Here is a 25,003-nt window from a genome sequence, read left to right on the forward strand (position 1 = left end):
AACGAGTTGCGATCAAAGACACAAAGTAATTCCACTTGAATTCACACGTTGCATGTACTGTAGATGTATTTTCGATTGTCGAGCATACCTAAATGCTGTACTTCTGAGTTGTTAGCTAGTGGTAAGAATTTATACTTACTGTTTTTGTCTTTCTGTTTATGCACGCAAATATAAAGATATTGTGATTTTTGGTGTGTCCGTGAAAGTATTTCACGGTCGTCTAGTGACAATGAAGAAGTGTCATTCCGAGGTGGACTACAGACGTAGTTGGGGACACATATTATCCGTTAATTTTGGCACTCCTGTGATTCCGTAATATATGGCATTGGAATTGCGCTGCTCTTGATGGGTTCAGGTCAGAATAAAGTTAAAGAGCGTCAACTATGTGGGGACACACACTATGCTTCCGTCATCTGACATAACAGAGAGGTGTGGCTTGACATGATGCACCTGCGTTTACAGGAAAAAGTTCTAACTCCGTTAATGCCTGATTTTTTGACAGTCCTAATACACAAGCGCACACACAAATAAAACAAGCTCCTTGCTGCTTCCATGCCGAAACAGGAGCTCTTGGGGAAAAAAAGACGAATATTGTTCTCCAGTGTTGGCTAATGTTAGCAGCATCATTTAATGTGAAACGGTGCCATTTTACACAACGAAAAATAACCACAATGGTGAACAATAAACACAAAGCAGCAAAGTTCTGCAAAATACAATATATATTATACACACACACACACACACACACACTACTCACAAGAAGTTAGGATATTTCAGATACATTTCAGGATGAACCTATAGTGTACTACTGTATTTTGACCTTCTAATTTTGAATGCACACGTCCAACACGTTCAATACGTAACGCACAACTTGCTGGTTTCTAACATAACAGTTGTACATATCCCAAACTTTTTGTGAGTAGAATATACAGGTGCTGCTCAATATACTAGAATATGACCAAAATGTTGATTTATTTCAGGAATTTCATTCAAAAAGTGACATATGTATATTATACTACAATTGGCTGGCGACCAGTCCAGGGGGTACCCCGCCTGTCGCCCGAAGTCAGCTGGGATAGGCTCCAGCATACCCCCACGACCCTAATGAGGATAAGCGACATAGAAAATGGATGGATGTATATTATATATACAGTATTCATAACACAGTCAGTGTCTCAGAAAATTTGAATATTACTTATGACCAATAAAAAAGGGATTTTAGAAATGTTGGCCAACTGAAAAGTATGAACATGTACAGCACTCAATACTTGGTCGGGGATCCTTTTGCCTGAATTACTGCCGCAACACGGCGTGGCATGGAGTCGATCAGTCTGTGGCACTCCTCAGGTGTTATGAGATCCCACGTTGCTCTGATAGTGGCCTTCAGCTCTTCTGCATTGTTGGGTCTGGCCTATAGCATTTTCCTCTTGACAATACCCCATAGATTTTCTATTGGGTTGAGGTCAGGTGAATTTGCTGGCCAATTAAGGACAGGGATACCATGGTCCTTAAACCAGGTACTGGTAGTTTTGGCACCAGTACCTGGTTTAAGGACCCCAAACCATCACCGACTGTGGAAACTTTACACTGGACCTCAAGCAGTGTGGATCCTGTGCCTCTCCTCTCTTCCTCCATACTCTGGTACCTTGATTTCCAATGTAATGTGATGGTTTGGCCACCATCTTGTTTACGTATGTCTTTACTTAAGTAACCACAATAACCAACCGGAACTATGTTTTTTTTTTTGTCACCGAAATCCGACCAGAACTGAGCTCACGGGACCAAGTGGGGGGGAAAGTCACTGGTGATGGACGACACTGCTGATGGGGATGTCATACAACTTAATGTAAAACAATCCAAGCTATTCCTTTCAAATTTAGCAGGCATCTGTTGCAAAGATGCTGCCACTTGGTGGTCAATCCCCTGCATTTCTTCTCAAATCTATTTCCTATTTTTGATCCTGGAATACAGGAGGGAAAAAAAGTAGTTAATTTTATTATGCTGACATAGTCAAGCATTCATAATAATAATCCCATGATCTATGTATGGATGGCATCTGGGGATTGCTATGAAATGATGTAATGTATTTACTTCTACTTTCTGTACTTCCATGGTAAAAAATCTGCATGAAGAAAAAATGAAACAGTCAAGTGTTGTCTTACCCCTAGTGGTGGTGAGGGGAAGTGCATCTGGCTCTGCCACTGCCTGGTCGCCCTCAGCAAGTGTTTGGGTACATGCTGAAAAACAGCAAAACGTAAACATCAACGACAGTGTCCAATGAGCAGGACATACCACACAGAACTGACCCAGTGAGCACTGAGGCTGCTGCTGCTGGTTGTGGTGTGGTTCCTGGGGCTGCGGCGAGGGGCAGCAGCGAGCCGGGACTGATTGATGGTGGTGGGCCGGAGGCGGTTGCTGGTAGATGCCTCTTCATGGACTTCAGCAAGTAGGTCTGATAGTTCTCCATCACTGATCTCCTCTTCTTCTGCAAGTCTCTCTATGAGTGTCGAGAAAAAATAACTTAACTCTAATAAGGAACCCACACAAATGTTCTTACAAGGAACCCTCTGACGGGCAGCACGGTTAGCACTGTTGGCTTAAGCAGTGCATCTAAAAGCATCAACAGACAGTGGCAGAAGAACAGCACTCCAATGTCATGTTTTTTTGCTCACTTTGTCTCCCCCAGCGTCCATATAAATTAGATGCACAATTATTAGGGGTGTAACGATTAGTTTTAATTATGATTCAATTCGTATCACGATTCGTGGTTGCCGATACAATTCAAGGACGATATTGGTTCATTGAGAACGATACGATCCGAAATGATTCAGTAACTTTAAAATGATTCAGCAACTTTTTAGCCAAAAGTTCAACCAGTGTGACTGGGAAATAAATACCTGGATACTGGACAGTGCAATACAAATTCAGGATGAACAGAGGGTGGTATAGCTTGCCATGATTAATTATTTACTTTAAATAGTGCAATCCAAACCTGCACTTTGAACCCAAAGGTGATGGACATTATCTAAATTGCTCAGCAAATGAATGTGGTATGGTATCTTCAATTAGGTATTTTCTTTCTCACCTGTACAGGCCGATGGCCACAGGGTTTTTTTGTGCTGATAATCCTCCTGATCAGAGCAGCCATTTGAAAGAACGGTGCCCCAACTAACAAGAATACACAAATGACAGAAGTTCTGCAGCGCACATGCGCGTAGTGACCTGGACACGCCGCGCTGGATGATGACGTCACTAAGTGTCACTGCTGCTGGACTGTAAACTACCGTCTAGAGACGTACAAAACGTTCTTACATTGCATATTGTCCCCATAAAAGTCACTCAAAAGGAGTTTCAAATAAGGACAGATGAGTTAAATATGAATACTGAATGAAGTGTAGCAACTGACCAAAAGAAGAAGCAGCGAATCAACTGTATTTCACAGGTCAACTACAACTCGCATGACCACCACATACCCGGAACACGATGACGCCACAGCCAGGCAGACTGAATCGAGTAGTGTTTAAGGTCTTTATCATTAAAAAGCAGAAAACAAAAACACACATCCATATAAAGCCTGCTGTCCTTAAATTCAATGCTTTATTTCTTAGTATCGATGCAATCGATTCATTAGCTTTAAAACAATGTTACATTGATATATGTCGCCCGGAATGGCAACTTGCTGAACACAGATCGATGTCGTTGGATCATAAGAATATGAATCGATGTAGTAGATGAATCGTTACACCCCTAACAATTATGCATCCTCCTTTTTGGCCATGTTGAATTGTACACATGTAATAAACTGAACTATTAATAGTGGTAATGTTTACAAAATCACCTTTAATTTTGACATAAATACGTGTGTTAGATTGGCTGAAGACTCTAAATTGTCTTTGACGTTTAAGAAAGCACATGCATTATATTTGTTGAACGTAAACAATTGCTTGAAGACACAAACTGTGTTCTGTCTTTGAATTACTTTCTGCTCAGTCTAGCCATATACTGTAAATTATGTTTTATTTGAGCATCAAGTGTTTTTTTTACCAGCTTGATGAGACAGGATGTGACAGTCGGGACAGGTCCAGTCACCTTGAGGACTCGTCAACGATGCAGCTCTCAAGCAGCCATGATGATACCTGAGGTGGAAAACACAACATAAAGCACGCAAACACGCTTAGAGAAGCAGCTAATTACAGACAATATGTTTGTGTGACGTACCCGGAATCACAATGTATACACACTAGAAGCTGACGTGTGCCGTCGCTGCGTCCACATTGCTCACACACAATGATGCCGCTGGCTCCCTCCTCTTCATCATCATTTTTGACCACCATTACTTTGATCTGTGGCAACAAGTAATGCATTTTCACACATACAAGGAATTTCTTTACAGAAAGATTTGTAGTAGCTAGGGATGTCCTGATCCACATTTTTTGGCTTCCGATCCGATTTTTTAATAGTCTTGCCGATCTGATCCGGTACCAATCTTTTTGTTGTTGTTGTTGTTACAAGCCTGAATTTGTGGAATTTAATATGGTTATGAAAATTGCTCTTCAAAGCATTCAAAATAAGGCAACTAAAGTATTACTGAATTTAGTTTTTTGTTACACAGCATGACCAACAATATTGCTTGGCTTTTGTGAGTCAGGTCCCTAATCCAATAAAAGATCCATCCATTTTCTATGCATTTAATATACATGCAAACTCCACAAAGAAATGCCCAACAAAGACTCGAACCCAGGTCTTCCCGATCTTCTGACTGTGTGGCCAACATGTGGCCCCAAATGAAAGGTCCATCCAATAAAAAAGTCCATCCAATAAAGGATAAAATTGGAAAAAATGGCTGTGTAAAATATGCGATTGGCTGGCGACCAGTCCAGGGTGTACCCCGCCTTTCGCCCGAAGTCAGCTGGGATAGGCTCCAGCATACCCTCGACCCTATTGGGGATAAGCGGCATAGAAGATGGAAGGATGGGCGTGTAAAATATTTTTAGTAGGACTAATCATCTGACATGGTTATATATCAATTTGTGGTGTGATTTAGAATATATGACATTTTCTTAACAAACTGGCTTCGGCTTAATAGTAATTTATTGATGGTCCCTAGTGTAAACAACCAGCGCATTTCCCGTGCGAGCAGTGGCAGAACCAGAAATTTTTCATTGGGATGGCCAAGGTGAGACCATTACTCACATAGGGGTGGCAATGTGTTAATATCTGAAATGTCTAGCTGGCCAGTGGGGCCACCGGAGAGTGACCAAGGGTGGCCACGGCCACCATTGGCCACCATGTAGCTCAACCACTGCGGGCAAGCTCCCCGCATAATGACACAGCAGTGCGGGCACAGTGAGGGGGAACGGCCAACGTGAAACTAATTTCACCACGATACACCGTGGACATGTCTGCATGGTGGTGTTGTGTTTTCTTCTTCTTGCGGGTGGTGGGAATCGAGTGGCAGCAGCTTTGAGGCGCATTACCACACCTACCATGTTGGAGTGTGCCTCAGAGTTACAAACGTGACACGGCGACCGGATCGGCCCAATTGCGTGGCGGACGCCGATATTATCCGATCTGCAAAATACAGCGGTCACCTTCTTTCCAACGTCACCTCCAGGACGGATGGACGTGAAAGGGATCCGATCCACAGGACAGATGTTGGCCATCTGGAATTGAACACACGTCACATTTAACTTGGACATACAGGAAGAACAACTTGCAGCTATAACAGCATCCACTTTTCTACAAGATTTTGGAGTATTTGTGAGGTAACATGATGCACTTGTTCTTCCACACCAAACTCCTCCAACAACACCTTGCTCGCTGCACTTGGAACAGAAAAGTGTCTTCTCCAAAGTGGGAAGCAAACAGTTGTCCCAAAATACCTTGAAATAGATGAACTAAAATTCACGGACAACTAAGGACTCTATCCACACTCTTGATGGATTCATTAATTGATTATGAACTGTGTCCCATTACTTTGTCCAATAGAAGACATCAGGTTAGGCTTGAGTGAGTGATTGGAGTGCTGTTTACCTTGGACCACTGAAGAATACACGCAAGACAAAACACATGCTGGCAGTTGTCCACAGAGGCCGCGGTGTCCTCCACAAGAGGGTTCAAGCAGACGGGACATGTCTCCCCGTCCAACGCTTGCATGTCCACAACAATTAAAACCTAACAACTTTATAAAAAAAAAAAAAAGCTTTCAGCAAGAGTGACGTCAGAGCAGGCCACAACTGGTCATTAAAACTCGGCTGACATTTTTCAACATGGCTCTACTACATGCTATTTCACGAGCATCAAAACAGCCACGGCAAGCCGGTAATTTGATCGTTCAGAAAGTCTAAAAACATAGATATTGATCAAGTTATAACTTTGTCATAAATTGGATAATTTAATCAATACTCAATTATCACGCCACTAATACTCGTTTGTCTTGGTCGGGGGGGGGTGTTCAGTTTCTTCTTCGCTGTCGTTTATTTTTATCTGCAGGCGACAAGAAGATTGAAGACAAATCAGCGCCATCTTCTGACTGGTAGTAATGTAGCGTCATGTCGTGTGGCACCATCCACAACTACAAAGGCTTATTGTTTTTTAATCTCACGTTCATAATAATGGCCATGGTAATACAGTCAAGATATTATTTAAATATGAATTGGTTGACTTTGATTTAGCAGACAGTTTATTTAAAACAAATAAACCATAAATAAACCAACCATAAATAAAAAAAAACTTAGCTGGAAATTTTGTGAATGAATTCTTTAGCAATGCACAATAATAAGAGCACCAACACCAAAAGCAGTCAAACCACCACACAAAACTCCAACCTCGGTGTGCTTCGCAAGGGTTCAGTTCAGTGGGCGTCAAAGGTCTGACTTCTGGTTTTTATTTGTTTTTTTGTGTGTTTTGTTTTATTTGTGTTTTATGTGTTGACCACCGTACTTATTCACTTCTTTTACACTTGTATGACAGCTAAGAATGTTCAAATGTGACGGTAAACACTGTAATATTTTCCAGCAAGCTGAAATTAGAATGAAACAATAAGGTCACAGATTTAAACGTGGGAGTTTTTGAATCCATTAATGCTCTTCTTGCTCTTTCTGTAGGGGATAACTTGTGTATTCATTTGAAGCGTTCCTGTGTGGGTGTTGCATTGTAGAAGTGGAGAGATAAACAGAATAAAAGAAGCAAAAGGATGTCTACCACAGCAGAAGGTGGGTTATAAAATAGCGAGAGTCGTTTCTGTTTCCTGTCCTCATCTTTCTTACACGCCTACACCACATCAAGACAGGAAACTAAACAGCGAGACATTTGAAACAGCAATGTAACATTTTCTCCAAGGCAAGATCAAGACATCTCCGGAGCACATAGGTGACAATTTTTTATCTATCTATATGTTATCTATATGTTTAAACTTTTGCAAGTATTTGGACAAAACCTTTGCTTTGATGTAAACTTTATACTAAATAAACATGATACTTGTTAATGCAACTCAACAATGCAAAACAAGTTTTGAGAGGGAAAAAATGCAAACACAAACTAGATGTAAGTGGAAACCATGCAAAAATGTCTGTCTGACTAATCACCATATTGCCAGGTGATACGCTGCCACTCCAGTCCTCTGGGTGGCAATAATGAGGATTACAACGTCAGGTACCACTAAGTAAACTTTAACTCCTTTTTAATGTAATTTCTTTTTATCCATAGACTGTACTAATTTACTTATCATTTCTAAATATATATATTCTATTTGTATAGTTTTTTTTTAATTTTAGTCACACTTTGAGCTATTTTTATTTGATATTGTTTACATAGACTTTAACAACATACACTTTAATCTTTACGAAACATAGCTGTTTGTACTTTGTTGTGGCCCAGCTTTTAAATTCTTAGAAGACTATTAATAATCTCTTTAAATGTATTTAAGTCAAACTTTCAGTTCCATTAATAGACTTAATTTTAGTTAGCTGTAGCTCACATTAAATATATTTAATTATATATATTTAATTATGAACACCTGTTTATATCAATAAAATAAGCACATATATATACACTTACAATAATAAGCATACATACATATATATACACACACACATTGAAAACATTCAAAATTTTAAGACCAGTCGAAAAATTGCAAGGTCTGAGATTTAGCATCTTAAGGAAGTTCTAAAATATTAAAAAAAGTTTCATTTAAAAATTACATTTAGTGTTGCGTTGTGTTGCCATTGACTAATATTTAATTTGTGCCATGATCTGAAACATTTAAGTATGACAAAGTTCATGTGACCTCGCCAGGTGACGCGGGAATCGGCCATGATGAATCAAACAGTGTCAGTGTCAGAGTGTCAGCTCCCGCCAACCGAGTACCAGCTCTACTTGTTCCCGGCCGTCTACATCTTCGCTCTTCTCTTCGGTCTCCCGGGCAACTTGGTGGCGCTCTACGTGTTCGCCATCAAGTTCAGCCCCCGCACGGCTTTCAGCGTCTACATCAGCAACCTGGCGCTGGCCGACGTAGTCATCCTGTGCACGCTCCCATTCCGCATCCACTACCATCTTCGTGGGAATGACTGGGTGTTCGGTGACGTGGCCTGTCGTGTCACGGGGGTCCTCTTCTACGGCAATATCTACTTGAGCATCTGCTTCATGACGTGCATCTGCCTGGACCGCTACGTGGCCACAGTGCACCCGCACGCCTACTTGAGGCTGAGGAGCACACGGTGCTCGCTCCTCGCCAGCGCCGCCCTCTGGGGTGTGGCGGTAGTGGCCGTACTGGTTTTCATCCTCATGGGACCCCTGGAGACCAACACTAATGCTTCAGGAGGCCACAGCTGCTTTGAGAACTTCACCGCGCAAGAGTGGAGCTCCCGTCTGGTGGCCTACAGCCTCCTGAGCCTCATCTTCTGCTCCCTGCTGCCATCCGCCATCATCCTGGTGTGCTACCCGCTGGCTGCAAGGCGCATCTCCAGGATCCACACGATGACAGCCCGCAGAGCCCTGAGGGTCATCTACACCATCCTGGCCATCACACTTCTGTGCTTCCTGCCCAACCACGTGGTCTACCTGCTGCACCTGTTGCGCCGCTTGGAGGTCATCCAGAGGTGCGCCCCCGCCAACGCCATCTACGCTGCCAGGAGGGTCACCATGGCCCTCGTCATCCTCAACACTTGCCTGGACCCTCTGCTCTACTACGTCACTACCAGCCACTGTACGTGGAAGCCCCTGAGCAGGACTTGGCTGTGGGGGAGAGTACGGAGGCGTCGTGGCGTTTATACCATCACGATGCGATGAGACAGGATTAGTTGAGCAACACTGGACTATAAAGTATCAATCGATCACAGCTTGGACTTAATTCTTCATTTTAACAAGACATTGTTTGCCTCCAACTTTGTGGGAACACTTTGGGCAAGACCCTTTTCCATTCCCAGTGCACAAAGCAAGCTCCATAAAGGCATGCTTGGAGGAGTTTGGTGTGGAAGAACAAGAACAGTGTCCAACACCAGAAATGGACAAAAATCCCCACAGCCATGCTTCAAAATAGTAGTCTTCCAATGAGGATTAGGGCCACGTTAAAAAGGAAAACAACGAATGAAAAATATATTCATGTAATATTAGCAGAATTACGTTTTCAGGGTTCCTACGGATCTGATATTTCAAAATTCCAGACTTTTTCCAGACTCAGTAAATAGATGTATATCATTAGAGCCGCAACAATTAATTGATGAATCGGTGATTAATCGATTATCCAGTTAATCGACAACAATTTTGGTCTTCAATTAATTGTTTTCTTTGTTTGAAAATGTAAATACCCTCTGATTTCCGCCTCTCACATGTAAATATTTTTTAAATTTCCTTAGTCATCCATGAAAACAGACCTTTTATCTTTGTGTTTAAGGCAAAACAAGACGTTCACACACATCAGCTTTGACTGTGGAAAAAATTTTTTTTTGCCTCTTCTCTGATATGTTGCGGACCAAACCACTAACTGTTTGTTTGGTTGATGTTGCTTTGGTCCATCTAGGGCCTGACCAATTACTCTATTAACCCAAACAACAAGCTTCAGAGTTATAGACAAAGAAAACAATCGTTAATTGCAGCCATAGTATCGTGTAAATAAATCATGGAATTAATGATTTGTTTTCATTATTCTGAATATGGATGCCATTATGTCACCATATAATTTCCAGGAGATTATAGCTAGGTAATGTAGCTCATACAAAGGTTTGGAGGAGGATAACAGCAGAGGGCTGGCCATTCAATCTTCCTAAATATTTTCCAAGATGTGTCGACCACTGTGTGCTCTCACACAAACATCTTAGCTGCCCCACCATGCGCCTTAGAAAAACAGATCCATCCATTACTTTCTTTTTCAATTTTTTAGTCATTTCAATTTTTTTTTCTCTCTAGAAAACAGAACAGTGAGAATAGTCTTATTTTTTCCATGCTTGAGTTTCTTTTTTCTATACTTTTCCAAACCTGATAATGTATCAAATCAAATTCCATACTTTCCATACTTGCGTAGAAACGCTGGGGATTAAAGTTGTAATATACGTAATCCACATAAAAAAAGATTGAAGTCATAACGGAACAAGAAACATGTGGTAAATTTACAAGAAAAAAGTTGTAATTTAGCAAGAAAAAAATTCCAAAAACAGTTTTATGCGATAAAAATCATGAAATGAGTAAAAAAGCATGTTTTTTGTACAAGATTTAAGTCGTAATGGTAAATGATCTTTCACTTGTATAGCGCTTTTCCACCTTCAAGGCAATCAAATTGCTTTGAGACTGTTAGCACATTTACCTACTGATGATGCAGCACCAGGAGCAACTGGGGGTTCAGTATCTTGCCCAAGGATACTTCGACATGATCACAGCAGGACGGACGATCGAACCCGCCACCTTCAGGTTGGGAGATGACCAGTCTACCACCTGAGCCATGCCGCCTTTTTAACACGTAACAATGTTAAAAACACAATTTAGCGATAAAATAGTTTACAGGATTCAAGCTGTTATATGACAAAAAAAAGAGTTTAAAAAAGATTAAAAGTCGTCATATAAATTAAAAATTTTCAATCTTTATGTGAACATGAACTCATGTCTTTCCCTTTTTTGTGGGTTCTAAAGAAAGAGAAACAGTTTGCATGAGGGTGCTAACAATGCACGTAATGGGACCCACCTATCTGAACATTAAAAAGCCCTCTAAAAAAAACAACAGAACAATTCTTCGTTGGTTGCTATGTAGTCTCTTACAGCAATGTCCTCCATATACGCCATATACGCAAAGCCTTTCGATTGATGGTAACACCGTGTGCCACTCAGTTCAGCAGAAACACTTGATTTCTGTCGACATGGCTTGGCAGGCCACCAAGTCATGCCGGTCCTGACTCTCTCGGCCCCCATCTGCTCCGACGTTTCACTCTCTCTTCTTGCCCACTTAGCTTCTAAAACCTATAGCTCATCCTCCGTACACTCAGGCTCAAAAAGATAAGGTTCTGGATCATTATTTGTCCAAAAGTAGTTGTCGGCGGCGGCTCTCATGAAGTCTGCCATGATTAGTAGTAGCCAACAGACACACGCTTTCTATGCTGCTGTTCTTGATGGAAGTAGTGTTAGCTGCTATGGGCTCTGTGAAATTAATGCCCCCAGGAAAAATGTTCAAGTAATGCTTAAAATGGCAAACATATGACAATACAGTAGGTATTACATGTTATCATTAATGTGTTTTATAGAGGGCTTTATAGTCGATAAAGGTGTGTCCCATTACGTGCATTGTTACCTCTCACATGCTAGCTGGTTTTCTCTCTTTAGTCCGCAAAGAAAAGGGAAAGACATGTAAGTAAGTAAGTAAAATGTATTTATATACTGTAGCACCTTTCACAGACAAACAAAGTCACAAAGCGCTTCATAATCATATTTAAAAAATCACAGCATACGCACAGTTAAATAAAACAACACAGTCACGTCAGCCCAATCAGAAAGCTTTAACAAATAAAAACAATTTAAGTTAGATTTTAAAAGCATCAGCAGAATCTAATGAACGCAGAAATAGATGAAGATCATCCCAAAGCCTCGGAACAACAACCTGGAAAGATCGGTCTCCTCTGGTCCGGAAACGAGTACGTGGAACCATCAGTAGGTTCTGATCCACAGACCTCAGAGCGCCAACGGGAGTGTAGGGCTGAATCAGATCACTTATATAAGAAGAGGTCTGACTATGCAACTCTCTAAAAGTGAGAACTAGAGTTTTAAAATGTTTCCAACAGGAAACTGGCAGCCAATGAAGAGAGTTTAGAATGGGGGAATGAGGGACACGTTTTTATGTGTCCTCCTATTTGTACAGGTCAAAATCCTTGCTGCAGAGTTTTGCACCAATCGTAGGCGAGACAGCTCTTTCTTGCCAAGACATGAGAAGAGACTATTACAGCAGTCTAATCGCGAAGTCCCAAAACTTTTGCACCGTGTCACGTGTGCTAGATCCACGACACCATCCATTAATGTTTAATCTTGAATTTAAAGTCAGGGAAAACATCTCAAAATGGTTCATTTTCATTAAAAAAATGGTTTATTATCATTATTAATGACTTGGTACATCGAATCCTTGTTCATTGATTGGGTACGTCACTGCTGAATGCCAACGCGTCAAAGCGTGTCATCGTGAAGAGTCATGATTTGACTTTTGCACTTTGGCACAAGATCAGTGGCCATTTTGCATTGGGAGCAAGTGGGGCAGAGACCCACCTATCCAGCAGAGAGCAATGCGGTTAAAAAAAAAGCCCGACAAATGGCTTCGTGAATCATAGTGTATAAGTAACCTAATAATACTTGCGGGGCGATTATTTTCTTGAGTGTGACGACATGTTCCTGCTGGCTCTCCCTGTCCTTACTATGCTCGCTGCCACGGAGACAAGCCTGTGGGCATGGCTGCTGCATGTGTACGTCATTTTGGGGCACAACTTCTGCCTAGCAACATATACCTGTACATATGTTGCTGTGCCTCACTAGCTATAAGTGTGTGTCACAATAAATCACGTTGACCATTTGTTGTCTGTGTGTAGCCTACCTAAAGCGTGTGTGCCTCAACATTTTTCATGTTTCCAATGCACACACATATTTAAAGTCCGGACGGAAGGCCTTTTTTCAACAAAGTCGAAAGGAAGCTTCCAAGATCTTCATCCTGATTAAAACGTTAAGAAGAGAGCAGAATATATTAAAAGTGAAAGTCCTGATATACATGGGCTTTCACTGTCAGTTCCGAAGAGGAGAAGCAGTAGTTGAAAAAGGTGGCCTACCTGGTAACTCCAGGACAGCAGGATGACCTTGGTGTTGGCGTCGTCAGGGGAGGACGACACTTTGATGACGATGGACTCCACCATGACGGTGCCGTCGGGAAGGTGCTGGATGGCGTAACCCTTTAAGATGCTGCGGGGGAGAGTTCTTAAGTACCATCCAGGAACCCATTACCTTATCAATACCAAACCAAAACCTCAGAACGACCACAGAGTAACACCCTTCTGTTGCCCATACAAAGACATAAGCCTGCTAGGGTCACTGCCGAAATGAGCAGAGAAGTCACTGGCAAAACAAAGACAATTATTAAAAAGCACTCTAACAACTGAGATATAATTGTAACGTACAGCGGAAGCCCTGAAGTGGAACTCAAATTTGGAATTTGACCAATAAGTTTAGAGCACCATCACACCCAAAAGTGGTTAACTTCTTTTTACACTTGTGTGTGACAGTTAAGAGCCATGTAAAAATGAGACGTGTGAGGTGAATGACCTTTAAAAACATTACAGTCGTCAAATGATCGCTGTTTCATGGGTCACTATGGCCTATTATCAGTCAAAAAATATTGAAAGACAAGTCATATGCTGCTCTATGATGAGACATTACCTTACATTACATTAACACTGCATGGAGTCAGCCATGCCATGTCCGACATGACACAGTGAAAACAGGTCTTCCTTCCATTCTGTGTGGAACTGGTAAGTTTTTGGCTTCTTACTTTGTCCTTCTTCCCCACTCTGTTTCAAACTCTTTTTAAATTTAGAATAAATAAATTGGAGGCTAACAGGTGTAATTGTGTTCACATAAGGATTGTGGATGATGGGCAAAATTCCAAAATAGTGCAGTTTTTCCTTTAAAGTCATAAAATGAGTAAAATATCTTATGAGTTTAAAGTCATAAAATTAGTAAAACATGAACATTTTAAGATTAAAGTCATAAAATGAGTTTTAAAAATGAATTCTACAAGATTAAAGTTGTGATATGAGTAAAATGTTGTAATTTCACAAGATAAAAGAACTTCGTATCGGGCCGAGGAAAGTGCTGTAAATTTACAAGAAAAAAAGGTTGGAATTTAGCAAGGAAAAAGTTGTAATTTTACAGGATTAAAGTTGTAATCTGACAAACAAAAACAAACAATTTTACAAGATTAAAGTCATAATATGAGTAAAAGGTTGTAATTTTACGATTCAATATGAGTTAAACTTTTTTTTTTTACATGATTAAGTTGGTTAATTATAAAAGGAAAAAAATAGTAATTGGTTAAATATTACAAGAAATGACATTTTTGAAAGCTGTAATACGAGTAAAATTTGTAAACATCAACACAGAACAAGGAAGTGGTAAAATATAAAAGGGAAAAAGTTTTTTTTGCAAGATACAAGTTGTAACATGATTAAAAAAACATAACTTTACAAGACTTAAGTAATAAATTTATCAGTAAAAAAAAATAACTTCTGAAAATGTTCAATAAAATATATCACAAGGAAGAAAAAATTGGAGGCTAACTAGTTAGCTCGGTAGCTTGCTATGCTTATCAAGCGACGGCTGTCTCGTGTCCCGTCAGAGATCCCGTAGCCTGCGTGTAAGAGTTGCTCAATGTGGTGTAAACAAAGAATAACATGAGCGTAAAGGTGTAATGATGGTAAAATCTCATTCATTATTCATTATGAATATGGCAAGGGCCAATAAAAAAAACGAGCTCCGGGCTTTGAACACCCCTGGTTTACAGTGACCAAAACCTGAGTGTCTCACCTCTTGAGGTGCGTGTAGATCCGTCGGAGTGTGTCGGGGTCGCTGTGAGGGTCGTGGAGCTGCACGCGACACGTGAAGCGCAGCTGATGCTCGTTGAGTCCCAGCTCCTTCAGAGCTTGTTCCGACGACACCAGCTTGAGACCCTAACGGCGACAAGGTGTCGCTTCATTCAAGACGCCAACACAAACAAACCTGACTTATTATGAGTTTAAACTTACGTTGTCTTTCATGATGAGGGTTCCGTGCATGATACGTGGCTTTTTGGGATCTGGCAAAGGTCCTGCAAAAAAAACAAGTACACAGCAACAGACAATGATACGCGGATTAACATCTTGGATATACAATGACGAGAAAAAATGTTTTCCCCCTTCCTGATTTCTTATTATTTCAGCATTTGTGGATAGTGGCTCTCACTGTAGTTTGCTGGAGTCCCAACGCTTTAGAAATGGCTTTATAACCTTTTCCAGACAAATAAAACTCAATTAATCTCAGTTAATCTCAGAGCCATGTACAGTAGGTTTGGACAGAAAGTTTCATTTAAAAACTGCATTTTGTGTTCAGTTGTGCTGTTGACTATATGCTGTTGACTAATATTTAAATTTGTTTGTTGATCTGAAACATTTAAGTGTAAAAAACATGCAAGAAAATAAGAAATCAGGATGGGGGCAAACACTTTTTCACTTCATGCACGAAAAAGTTTTGTTTTTCAATCAATGAAGCCGTCGTGTGTAGACTTTAATCACTGATTCTTGCTGCGTCACAGACCAATAATCGCTGACATGAATTTTTACACTTGTATGTCAGTTAAGAATTCTAAAATGTTACTTAAAATATTGCCTATACCAGGGGTCAGCAAGCTTTAGCATCAAAACAGCCATTTTGTCTCCTCTTCCAGTAAAGAAAAATGGTCTGGAGCCGCAAAACATGACGCAGCTCATAAACTTTTAAAAGTTGTAATCTTTTTCAAATTGTACCTGTTACATCAGCAAAATTCAACAGAAGTGCAGAGTGCACGTGTAGGCCTACTTTGAAATAATTTAAACACTGAACTATGTAGTCTTTTTTGAGTCATTCCCATATTTGTGTAAAAATAAAAGAAAGCATAGGCAACTTTTAACATAAAAAAGCCCATCAGAGTTGACATACCTGCATTTCAGTGTGTCTGCTCAACGTCGTTTACATCACTTGACTCACCACAGACAATTCAATATGCTTGCAATGAATTAATGTCATCAATTTGCCTACTGGTGATGTTTGTTGCCATTCTATTGGTCCTGTACTGGACTGTCTTTGTAGGGAGGAGCATTTCTTTAATTTCCTGAATTAATACTCATAATCATTTCTTGTTTATTTTTTGTTGTTGTTGTTTTTTTTTTTTATTCGGAGAATAGATGCTGTGATATTTTTATGAATGATTCTTTCGTTTATTCTCCATCTGTGAATGGCTTCCTCCTCCTTAAGATCTCCAGCGCAGTCACAACACTAGCAGCTGTACAGTAGCTGTACAGTAGTTGAGTGTGGTGCCTTCATCCACTTCTTCAAAGTATGTTTGCTCTTCTTAACCTTCTGTAGTACAGTCAAACCTGTCTTAGCGGCCACCTTTATAGAACGGCCACCTGCCTATAGCAGCCGCTGAAAAATCCCCTGCAGCAAATTTACATGTTATAGACCCTGTGTATAGCAGTCACCTGTCCAACGCGACCAGCGGCCACCCATTTTGTCTCCCTTGGTCAATATCTGACCGCATGTAGCGGCCAAATTACCGACTCAAGTAGAAGCTTCATGCACGAAAAAGTTTTGTTTTTCAATCAATGAAGCCGTCGTGTGTAGACTTTAATCACTGAGTCCTAGCTCAGTCACAATCATTCACAAGATCCACACAAACTGTCAGTTGTTCCACATAAAAATGCTATTTCCTGGTCAAACATGTAACTTTAAGAGCATTTGCACCAAAACATTACCGCAAAGTAGGCTGGGAACAGGACGTGCTCCCAGCGACGCTACAATAAAAAAAAAAACATACGCTAGCATGCATGCGGCAGCGGGAGCAAAACTGAGTTCGGCTGTACTTAATTGAAGTATTTTAGAATGTACTCACGTTATTTTTGATCAATCCTCATCCACAAATCCATCAAAGTCCTCATCTTCTGTATTCGACACAAAAAAAGCCGTCTTCTTTTCCGTTCGCTACTACAGTATGTTAACTTGTCAGTGTTATTCAGCTCCGAACCGTAGTAAGGGCGACCTGACTCCAGCAAAGAAGGAAACTTCTCCTGTTGCTTCTGCCAACTTATTTATTGAACGCGGCCACCAGACAGCATCTCAGAACACACACACACATCTCTCAGCATCGTCTCTCCTTCCTGCTTGCCCACAAGCCAAAGGTTAAACAAGCCCCACTACATAGCTGTCCAGCCAATGCCTGTAACAAGTGACACTGTTTATTTCCTGGTGTGCACTGGTCAATACTGTAATGCCGCTGCTGAGAGACTCACGTCGCCGATGCACTTTAATGGCTTTATTAACAGCGGAGAACACTGCAGGACTTTACATCCACGCCAACATAAACACACTTCCCAACTCTCTCGAAACTCACAGCTCGCACTGAGCCTAGCTCTCCTGCTCGGGACGCCCACCGTCACTTCCCGTCACTTCCTGATGAACTAAAGCTGTAATGACACTGCCGTATAAAAAGTAAAATATTAAAAACAAGCGTAAGACATTACTAGCACAGCTTTGTTCTGTGGGTCGTGGATATATTCTATCAGTTATTAAGCCTCTAGCTTCCTTTTAGTAAGTAAAAACCTTGGCTATGATTGCACTACATTGTCATGTAGACCTACAAAGTACACTTGGAAGAACAAGAGGTGAATAAATGTATTGCAACTGATGTGAAACTGATGAGGGGTAGGATTAAATAAGCTTTGCTTCTTCCTACTCCTTTTTGGACATGCAAAATTGTGAATTGTACTATGTGATGTGCTACTGTTTGACTCATGCATGTTCAGGATGAATTAAAACCATGAACCATGATAATAACAAGCCTAGTAGTGCTGTACAACTTTTATCCGCAGTCCGCAGTGCCCTCTACTGGTCAACATTATTATTATTATTATTTTCCCTCTACTGGTCAACATTCAAACTGGATGCCAACCTGTCTATAGAGGCCACCTGTCTATAGCGGCCACTTTTGCAGACTCCCTCTAGTGGCCGCTATTGACAAGTTTGACTGTATTTCCGAAATCGCTCCCTTACGCCCATCTGAAGTTGGGTATTTTTCAGAAAAAGCTGAGTGCTTGTTTTGAAACTGTCATTTTCTGTTGTATGCTCATTTCTCGCCACATATCAAGCACACGGGTGGGTAAGCCAGCGTTATTGGCACTGAAGGCAATTGAATATATCCATTCAGAATGAAACTCTATTTTCTTCCGATATATTTCTTTTTAGAGACATATTCCTAGTTATGGATAGCTTACCACAGGGGTAGAACACTGTCAAGATGTCTTTTTCGTGTCTCACTGACTGAACAAACTGACCTCCCTCACCCTTCCCTTGCTCATCCAATCAGCAGTCAGAACGCAGTATAGACGCATTCACAGACTAGCGGTGAGTCGGATATTTCAAACTCTTTTCGAAAATGCAAATTTCCTCTGCTTCGGTCACAGAGCTTGCAACGAGGAGGCTGAAGGGCCAGCGCCTGCGGTTCCGGAGCCGCGGGTTGCTGACAACTGGCCTATACACTTAACAAACCTTTCATGATGGCCACAATTTGACCCTGGAACAGATTATTTCTCGTTACATTATCTTCAAATCCAAACACTATAGGACGGATGGAATTTGACTTTAAAGGTTCAACTGTGTATTGTTTGTGATTTGTATGTACTGTCCGACACATACATTTCCCCTGTTGGGGATTAATAGGGTATCCATCTATCTTTACAAGAAAATTCAAATGAAACCCACCAAGACAGCAATGAATTTCTTTTCTAACAACACCAATGAGGAGGGCGGCAAAGTAAAAAAAAAAAGACCACACGAATTTGTGTTAATGTGCCTCACCTCCCAGAGCCACTTCCCTCTTGAGAAGGTTGAGCGACATATCCACTGGAACTCTGGGATTCGTCGTCACCGTGGCGGTCTCGCCGTTTGCCGGCATGTAGCAGTCGATACCTGGTGTGCAGACGGCGGACAACGTCACATCACATCTCCGAAGAACGTCTGCGAGAGTGAGCGAGGTTGGCGTCGCACTCACTGAACTCCTGCTCGATCTTTCCCTTGAGGAACTCCATCTTGACCGCCTCGCCGTGCACCAGCAGCATGTTGCGAGGCTCGGCCATGCGGATGAGCTGCATGATGCCCTTGGCGTCGGCGTGGGCGCTGAACGACATGTATTCCACCTGCAGCTTCACGTCCAGCTGCAAGCGTCACATTGCGCATGATTAGGTCAGTAGCACGCGGCACATGCAGTATCTAGTCAGCCCTCACATTTAAGCAAGCATTTTCTTGTCTTGTCAAGGGGCAATACTAGAGAAAGTAAACTTGGATGATTTAAAGCAGTCAGTGTACAGCTTGTATAACAGTATAGATTTACTAGCCACTAAAAATGAGTAATTATTGTCTAAATAGCTGGCCACACACGTGAGTAGCAAGATAATTGTGTCCTTCCTACAGTCAAGCATGGTGGTGGTAGCGTGCATGAGTGCTGCACGCATTGGGAAGCTGTGGTTCACTTGAAGGAATTCCAAAATGTACTGACATACTGAAGCAGAAACTGAGCCGTATGGCAACATGATAACAAGCCCAAACGCACCTCCAACATAACTCAACTCCAACACCACTTCATCAACTTCAGCTTCCTCAGCAAGGTACTTGTCACCTTGGAGGTGTGTTTCGCTTCCTTATGATGATGCTGGAAAACTGCCATGCGGCCCAGTTTCTGCTTCAATGTCACAGTACATATTGGAATTTATCGTTTCCCCTCAACCACAGCACCCCAGTGCCGGCAGCACTCGTGCAGCCCCAGACCATGACACTGCTTGACTTTCAGAAAGCCACAATTAGATTATTGTTGTCATTAATTATCTTAATTAGTAAAACCTCTCAGGTTCCACACATACCTTAGCATGATTGATCAAGACCTATACATAGATCGTCTTACTCCTTACACAAGTTCCATTAATAGTCGGTCATACATTGTCAGCCACCTGTTGTGTTCCTGTGTATATAAGTCGTGCGTTGTGAAAACAGCTTTGTCGATCATGCTGTCTGCTGTTTGACCTAAATGTTGTCCTTTTCAGTGGATAGTAAATCTATACTGCTGCACAAGGTGTACACTGACTACTTTAAAGTATACTTTCTATTGTATTGTCCCTTGACGAGACTGAACAAAATGCTTGGTAAAATGTGAGTTACCGTAACTCCTGCTTACAGCTAACACCTTCCATGTATTTCACATAACATAATTCACTGAAACAGTTTTCTTACTGTGGCTCTGCCTTCCATCTCCAACTTCCTCTGTCCATTGAGGATCTTGTGTCCAATGGTTCCTTGGACGCAGTACCCCGGCATGATGACCTGCAGCGGTCAGAAGACGACCACGTCCATCAATGTGTTGTCACTTCCTCTCACCTCTTATGCCCTAATGACATTCACCATGTTCTTCTCATTGCCGGCCCACTTCTTGAAGATCTGCAGGGACTGTCCAGCGTGCAGCATTCCGGGCGTGGCAAACACCACCTGTCAAAGCACCAACACGGCTCTCTATTTGGCGCCATGGTCCGAAGGTGGCAATCACTCACCATGGGCCCCGGGTTGTCAGCGTAGGAGCGGTCGAAGGCTTTGATGTGCTTGAATTCAAACATGTTCCTCTGAACAAAGGTCTTCCTGATCTTCTGGTTGGTCCATGTGATGAAGAGCTTGTAGTAGTGGTTGGCTTTCTCCGTCAGCCCCGTAGAGAAGTAGATGGGCGCCTTCAGGTTCATTCTCTCCCTTTCAAGAGAAATTAGAATGCCAACGATACCGCACATCAACATTGAATAGTGTTTGGATTTTGAGCAGTTTACCAAAATGTTTCCAAGAGGATGCACAATTCCTGAGCTCTTCCAAGGGCAAACACTGGAATAAGAACCTGAATAAAAGCATGATTAATTAATCGATTCGTGAGAACAGCAAACCCGCATCTGAGCTTACTTTTCCTCCTCTTTCTATGCTCTCGTGCACTTTCTTCAGGAAGTCTCTCTCTCTGCACCTCTTGGAGTCCCGAATGGTGGTGGCATATGTGGACTCTGATATGAGGATGTCAGGACGGCACTTGTCGATCCACGCAGCGCTACGAGGACAATGAAAGTTCAGCCCACTCAGCCCCCTTTGGATTGGAAACATTTTTCCCCCCCATAGGAACTAATGTAAATATAAATAATCTGTTCCGGGGTCAGGGCCGCACGGTGATCTAGTGGTTAGCACGTTGGCCAACACAATAACAGCTTGGCGATCGGGAAGATCTGGGTTCGATTCTCCCTTGGGCATTTCTGTGTGGAGTTTGCATGTTCTCCCCATGTGCGCGTGGGTTTTCTCCGGGTACTCCGGCTTCCTCCCACATTCCCAAAAACATGCAGGTGAGGTTAATTGGAGACTCTAAATTGTCCATAGGTATGAATGTGAGTGTGAATGGTTGTTTGTCTATATGTGCCCTGCCATTGGCTGGCGACCAGTCCAGGGTGTACCCCGCCTGTCACCCAAAGTCAGCTGGGATAGGCTCCAGCATGCCCCTAATGAGGAAGAAGCGGTATAGAAAATGGATAGATGGATGGATGTTCCGGGGTCAAACTGTGGCCATCATAAAAGCTTTACTCAGTGTAGAGGCAATATGTTAAATGACATTTTAACATTCTTTACTATAACACAAGTGTAAAAAGGACTGAAGCACTGATAATAGTAAAAGGAATAAACCAAAAAAGTCCCACACACGTGTAAAAATAAGTTAACCACTTTTCTGTGGTGTCAGGCGACCAGTGATGGCAAAGAGGAGAAATGCAATGAAGACCATAGAGCAGGAAATGTACGCCCTGTGGGGTAATGGCACACACATCGCTGTCTTCACTGCGTAGTACAGGGGTGTCCAAAATGCTTCTTAAATGTTAAAATGCTTCTTAAAACCCGTTCAACTTCTGTTCACCTGTTAAGAGTGTTTTATTGTTTCCACTTTTGACAAACGGCATTTTTACGTACGTCTGACAATTCAGAACAGTAACATGTGACACTGGCTGACAACTTTTAAGATGGCCACACTTTGAGCCTGGAACAGATTATGTCTATTAAAATGGATTCTTATGGAAAAATGCTTTAAAAAATTGAAAAACACAGGAGCATCCCACTTACTTAAGATGTTCCATGGTAAACCACCCCCCCAAAAATAAGAATATTTGGGTTCATGTGGAGATGGAGTTGGACATACCCTAAATGTCTGTCAGGTGTCATGTTGTAGTCCCCCTGAAGAAGAAGAGTTAGCAGTTATTGCGATTTGTTGCCCGTCATGTGACTCAGTGGAAACGTTCACCCTTACGGTGTAGACCACAGACTCTGATCCCACTTTGATGAGCACCATCGCCGCACCAAGAACGTGGCCAGCATAGTACGCCTTGATCTCCAACTCGTCGTCCACCTGCACACAACTTGATGATTACATGAGAAGACGAGTGACAGATGCGGTGACAGGTGAAGACCCCACCTGTACAGTCTGGTGCAGGTTGAGAGGGACGACTTTCTTCATGCAGTCCTTGATCATCTGCGAGGTAAAGAAGTTGGTCTCGCCCTTCTTGTCAACGGTGATCTTGCGGAAGTCCTCCAGCAGGATGGGGCAGATGGCCTTGGTGGGGTGGGTCATGTAGATGGGACCGTCGTAGCCCACCATCTCGCTCATGTAGGGCAGAGCGCCGCAGTGATCCAAGTGGAAATGGCTGACAAAGACACATTCTTCTAACCAGGAAGTCCACAAATGTTAGGAAAAATATTCCATTTCAACCAACCTGATGATCACACAGTCCAAAAAGTCTGTCAGGCGTCCATTCTGGATGATGTAAGAGAAGTCTGGGAAGCGTCTCTGCAAGGACAACAGTTTTGGGAATAAAATGGAACCCCCTTTTTTGAAATCCAAGAACTTTACACTGAAAAAAATCCAAATCCAGTCTAAGCAATCAAGTCAAATCCTTGTCGAAGCTCCTCAATATCACGGTTTTCTGATTAGAAAAATCTCATGGAATACCACCAAGTCCATCTAGTGGAAGCACATTTAATTGTTTGCCTGTCACTATGCATCACTAGCACTGATAGTAGGGATGTAAATCTCTTTGTGATAGACGATTGGAATCTAGATACAGTACATAGGTAATGATAACGTTCAAAAACAATATTTTTTTAAAACCAGAACGATTTGATACGATTCAATGCAGTGTAGAAACGCTACAATTTGATTCGATTAATGTTTGTTGATATTAATCTTACATTACAAAATAAAGATGCCAATTATATGAAAGTGGCATTCTTACAGTATTTTCTAATGTATAAAAGAGCACATCGTATCACCAAGCATGCTGTAAGGCACCGGCAAAAATAATATCAACAGAATAACATGTCAAATGTATATATTTGATATGTTATAGACTTCATACCGACTGCTGTCAGGCTCTACAACACCTGCACCACCTGAATCATGTTGTAGTCACTAGGTCACTTTACCCCCCCTCTGTAACTGTACTTATAGTATTGGGTTACTTACATTGTATTATTTTATCTTGCTTAATGTTTACATTACAGTACTGTTTATAACAGGGTCACTTTACAGAATTATATTTTTATTTCTTGTGAAATAAGGATTTTTTATATTATACCTATTTTTTTATCTGATCTTATTTCTGTATTCCTTACTTGTGTATCTTACTTGCTGCTGTAACAAGCGAATTTCCCCGCTGTGGGATTAATAAAGTACAATCTAATCTAATCTAATATTGTTTAGACAGAGACCGATAAAATACTTGCTGAATGAACATCTTTTTTTGTGATGGGATCAATATTTTACATTCTATATTGTATATGGGGGTGGGGTGGCACCAGATGAATAGCCCAGAATTATGGGTAGGCTCTGGCTAGCCTTGGACCATCCTTCATTTTAGGAACTTGTTTTTAAACATTTGTATGTTTCTCGATAGCTTAATAATTTTGTACACAGTATATTGTCCACAAGACATGGTTGCGCTGTAAATTGAGGTAAATAAAGTGTGAATGGAGCACCCCAGTGGATGCTTTGCTCCAGACTTACATCATCATTGTATCCCATGTGCATGCCACAGTCCAGCATGATGTTTTTGCCTCCGATGGAGACGATGATGCAGCTGCGTCCAACATCCTGTCCAGCACCTTGGAGAGAGCAAAGACAAGGAAAGAAGAGTCACAAAGCCATCATAACAAAAAATTTGGTGGAAGCTCCAATATGTTAGCATAGACAGCTAACAACTTCTAAACATTCGTAGGTCAAACAAACAGATTTTGCACACCATCATCACAGACAAAAGTCACCATGGAAGTTATTTGTAAAGTGTAAGTAATAACACCAAAGCTTGTGTTATTTTTTAATATTTCACACATGCTAGTCAGCTAGTGAGCTCACCCAGTGGTGTTACTTTTATTTCCGGCATCTTACGGCATTAGCTGCCTGTTTTTGGCAGCCAAATCACGAAAGCAAGCCGAACGACGTGTCCGGATGAACTATGCAACTGTTTAAAGTTAGTAGTTTACGCTACAATGTCTAGTGTCAACAGTGTCAACATATGCGATTGTATCGCTTTCCACCAGAACATTCATAAACGACGTGACAACTTCCGGGGTGTCCTTTCAAAATAAGGGACAATGCAATTTTACACGGTTTGGTTAATTTTAAACGTTGGCTTGTTTTGGATTTCCTTTTCCAGAGTAA

General features: G+C 41.6%; 3 protein-coding genes across 5 annotated transcripts; 1 reads left to right on the forward strand and 2 right to left on the reverse strand.

The window, feature by feature from the left end:
* Window positions 1-614: 614 nt before the first annotated feature.
* Window positions 615-6,182, reverse strand: LOC129188849 (PHD and RING finger domain-containing protein 1-like). The gene is made up of 7 exons (XM_054789908.1): window positions 6,034-6,182; window positions 5,592-5,663; window positions 4,219-4,343; window positions 4,045-4,136; window positions 2,307-2,497; window positions 2,163-2,237; window positions 615-1,960 (listed from the first exon to the last, which is right to left on the reverse strand). Exons 1-7 carry the CDS (start codon window positions 6,154-6,156, stop codon window positions 1,949-1,951), a joined length of 690 nt encoding a protein of 229 aa, XP_054645883.1. The 5' UTR covers window positions 6,157-6,182; the 3' UTR covers window positions 615-1,948.
* Window positions 6,158-24,885, reverse strand: ints11 (integrator complex subunit 11). Its single transcript, XM_054789864.1, has 17 exons — window positions 24,698-24,885; window positions 24,350-24,447; window positions 23,061-23,134; window positions 22,763-22,991; window positions 22,598-22,696; window positions 22,490-22,524; window positions 21,226-21,364; window positions 21,099-21,163; window positions 20,835-21,024; window positions 20,689-20,772; window positions 20,521-20,610; window positions 19,289-19,451; window positions 19,096-19,206; window positions 15,255-15,316; window positions 15,037-15,179; window positions 13,287-13,416; window positions 6,158-13,171 (listed from the first exon to the last, which is right to left on the reverse strand). Exons 1-17 carry the CDS (start codon window positions 24,723-24,725, stop codon window positions 13,109-13,111), a joined length of 1,803 nt encoding a protein of 600 aa, XP_054645839.1. The 5' UTR covers window positions 24,726-24,885; the 3' UTR covers window positions 6,158-13,108.
* LOC129188835 (P2Y purinoceptor 1) lies at window positions 7,175-13,067 on the forward strand. Of its 3 annotated transcripts, none has more exons than XM_054789886.1 (2): window positions 7,175-7,214; window positions 8,296-13,067. In XM_054789886.1, the coding sequence occupies exon 2, from the start codon at window positions 8,314-8,316 to the stop codon at window positions 9,286-9,288; it is 975 nt and encodes a 324-aa protein (XP_054645861.1). In that variant the 5' UTR covers window positions 7,175-7,214; window positions 8,296-8,313; the 3' UTR covers window positions 9,289-13,067. The 3 variants fall into 3 exon arrangements, with proteins under 3 accessions (XP_054645861.1, XP_054645852.1, XP_054645870.1); XM_054789877.1 differs by lacking the exon at window positions 7,175-7,214 and adding an exon at window positions 7,272-7,371; XM_054789895.1 differs by lacking the exon at window positions 7,175-7,214 and adding an exon at window positions 7,642-7,653.
* Window positions 24,886-25,003: the final 118 nt, after the last annotated feature.

This window comes from Dunckerocampus dactyliophorus, chromosome 1 (genome assembly GCF_027744805.1).
Source record: "Dunckerocampus dactyliophorus isolate RoL2022-P2 chromosome 1, RoL_Ddac_1.1, whole genome shotgun sequence".
Taxonomy (NCBI): Eukaryota; Metazoa; Chordata; class Actinopteri; order Syngnathiformes; family Syngnathidae; genus Dunckerocampus; species Dunckerocampus dactyliophorus.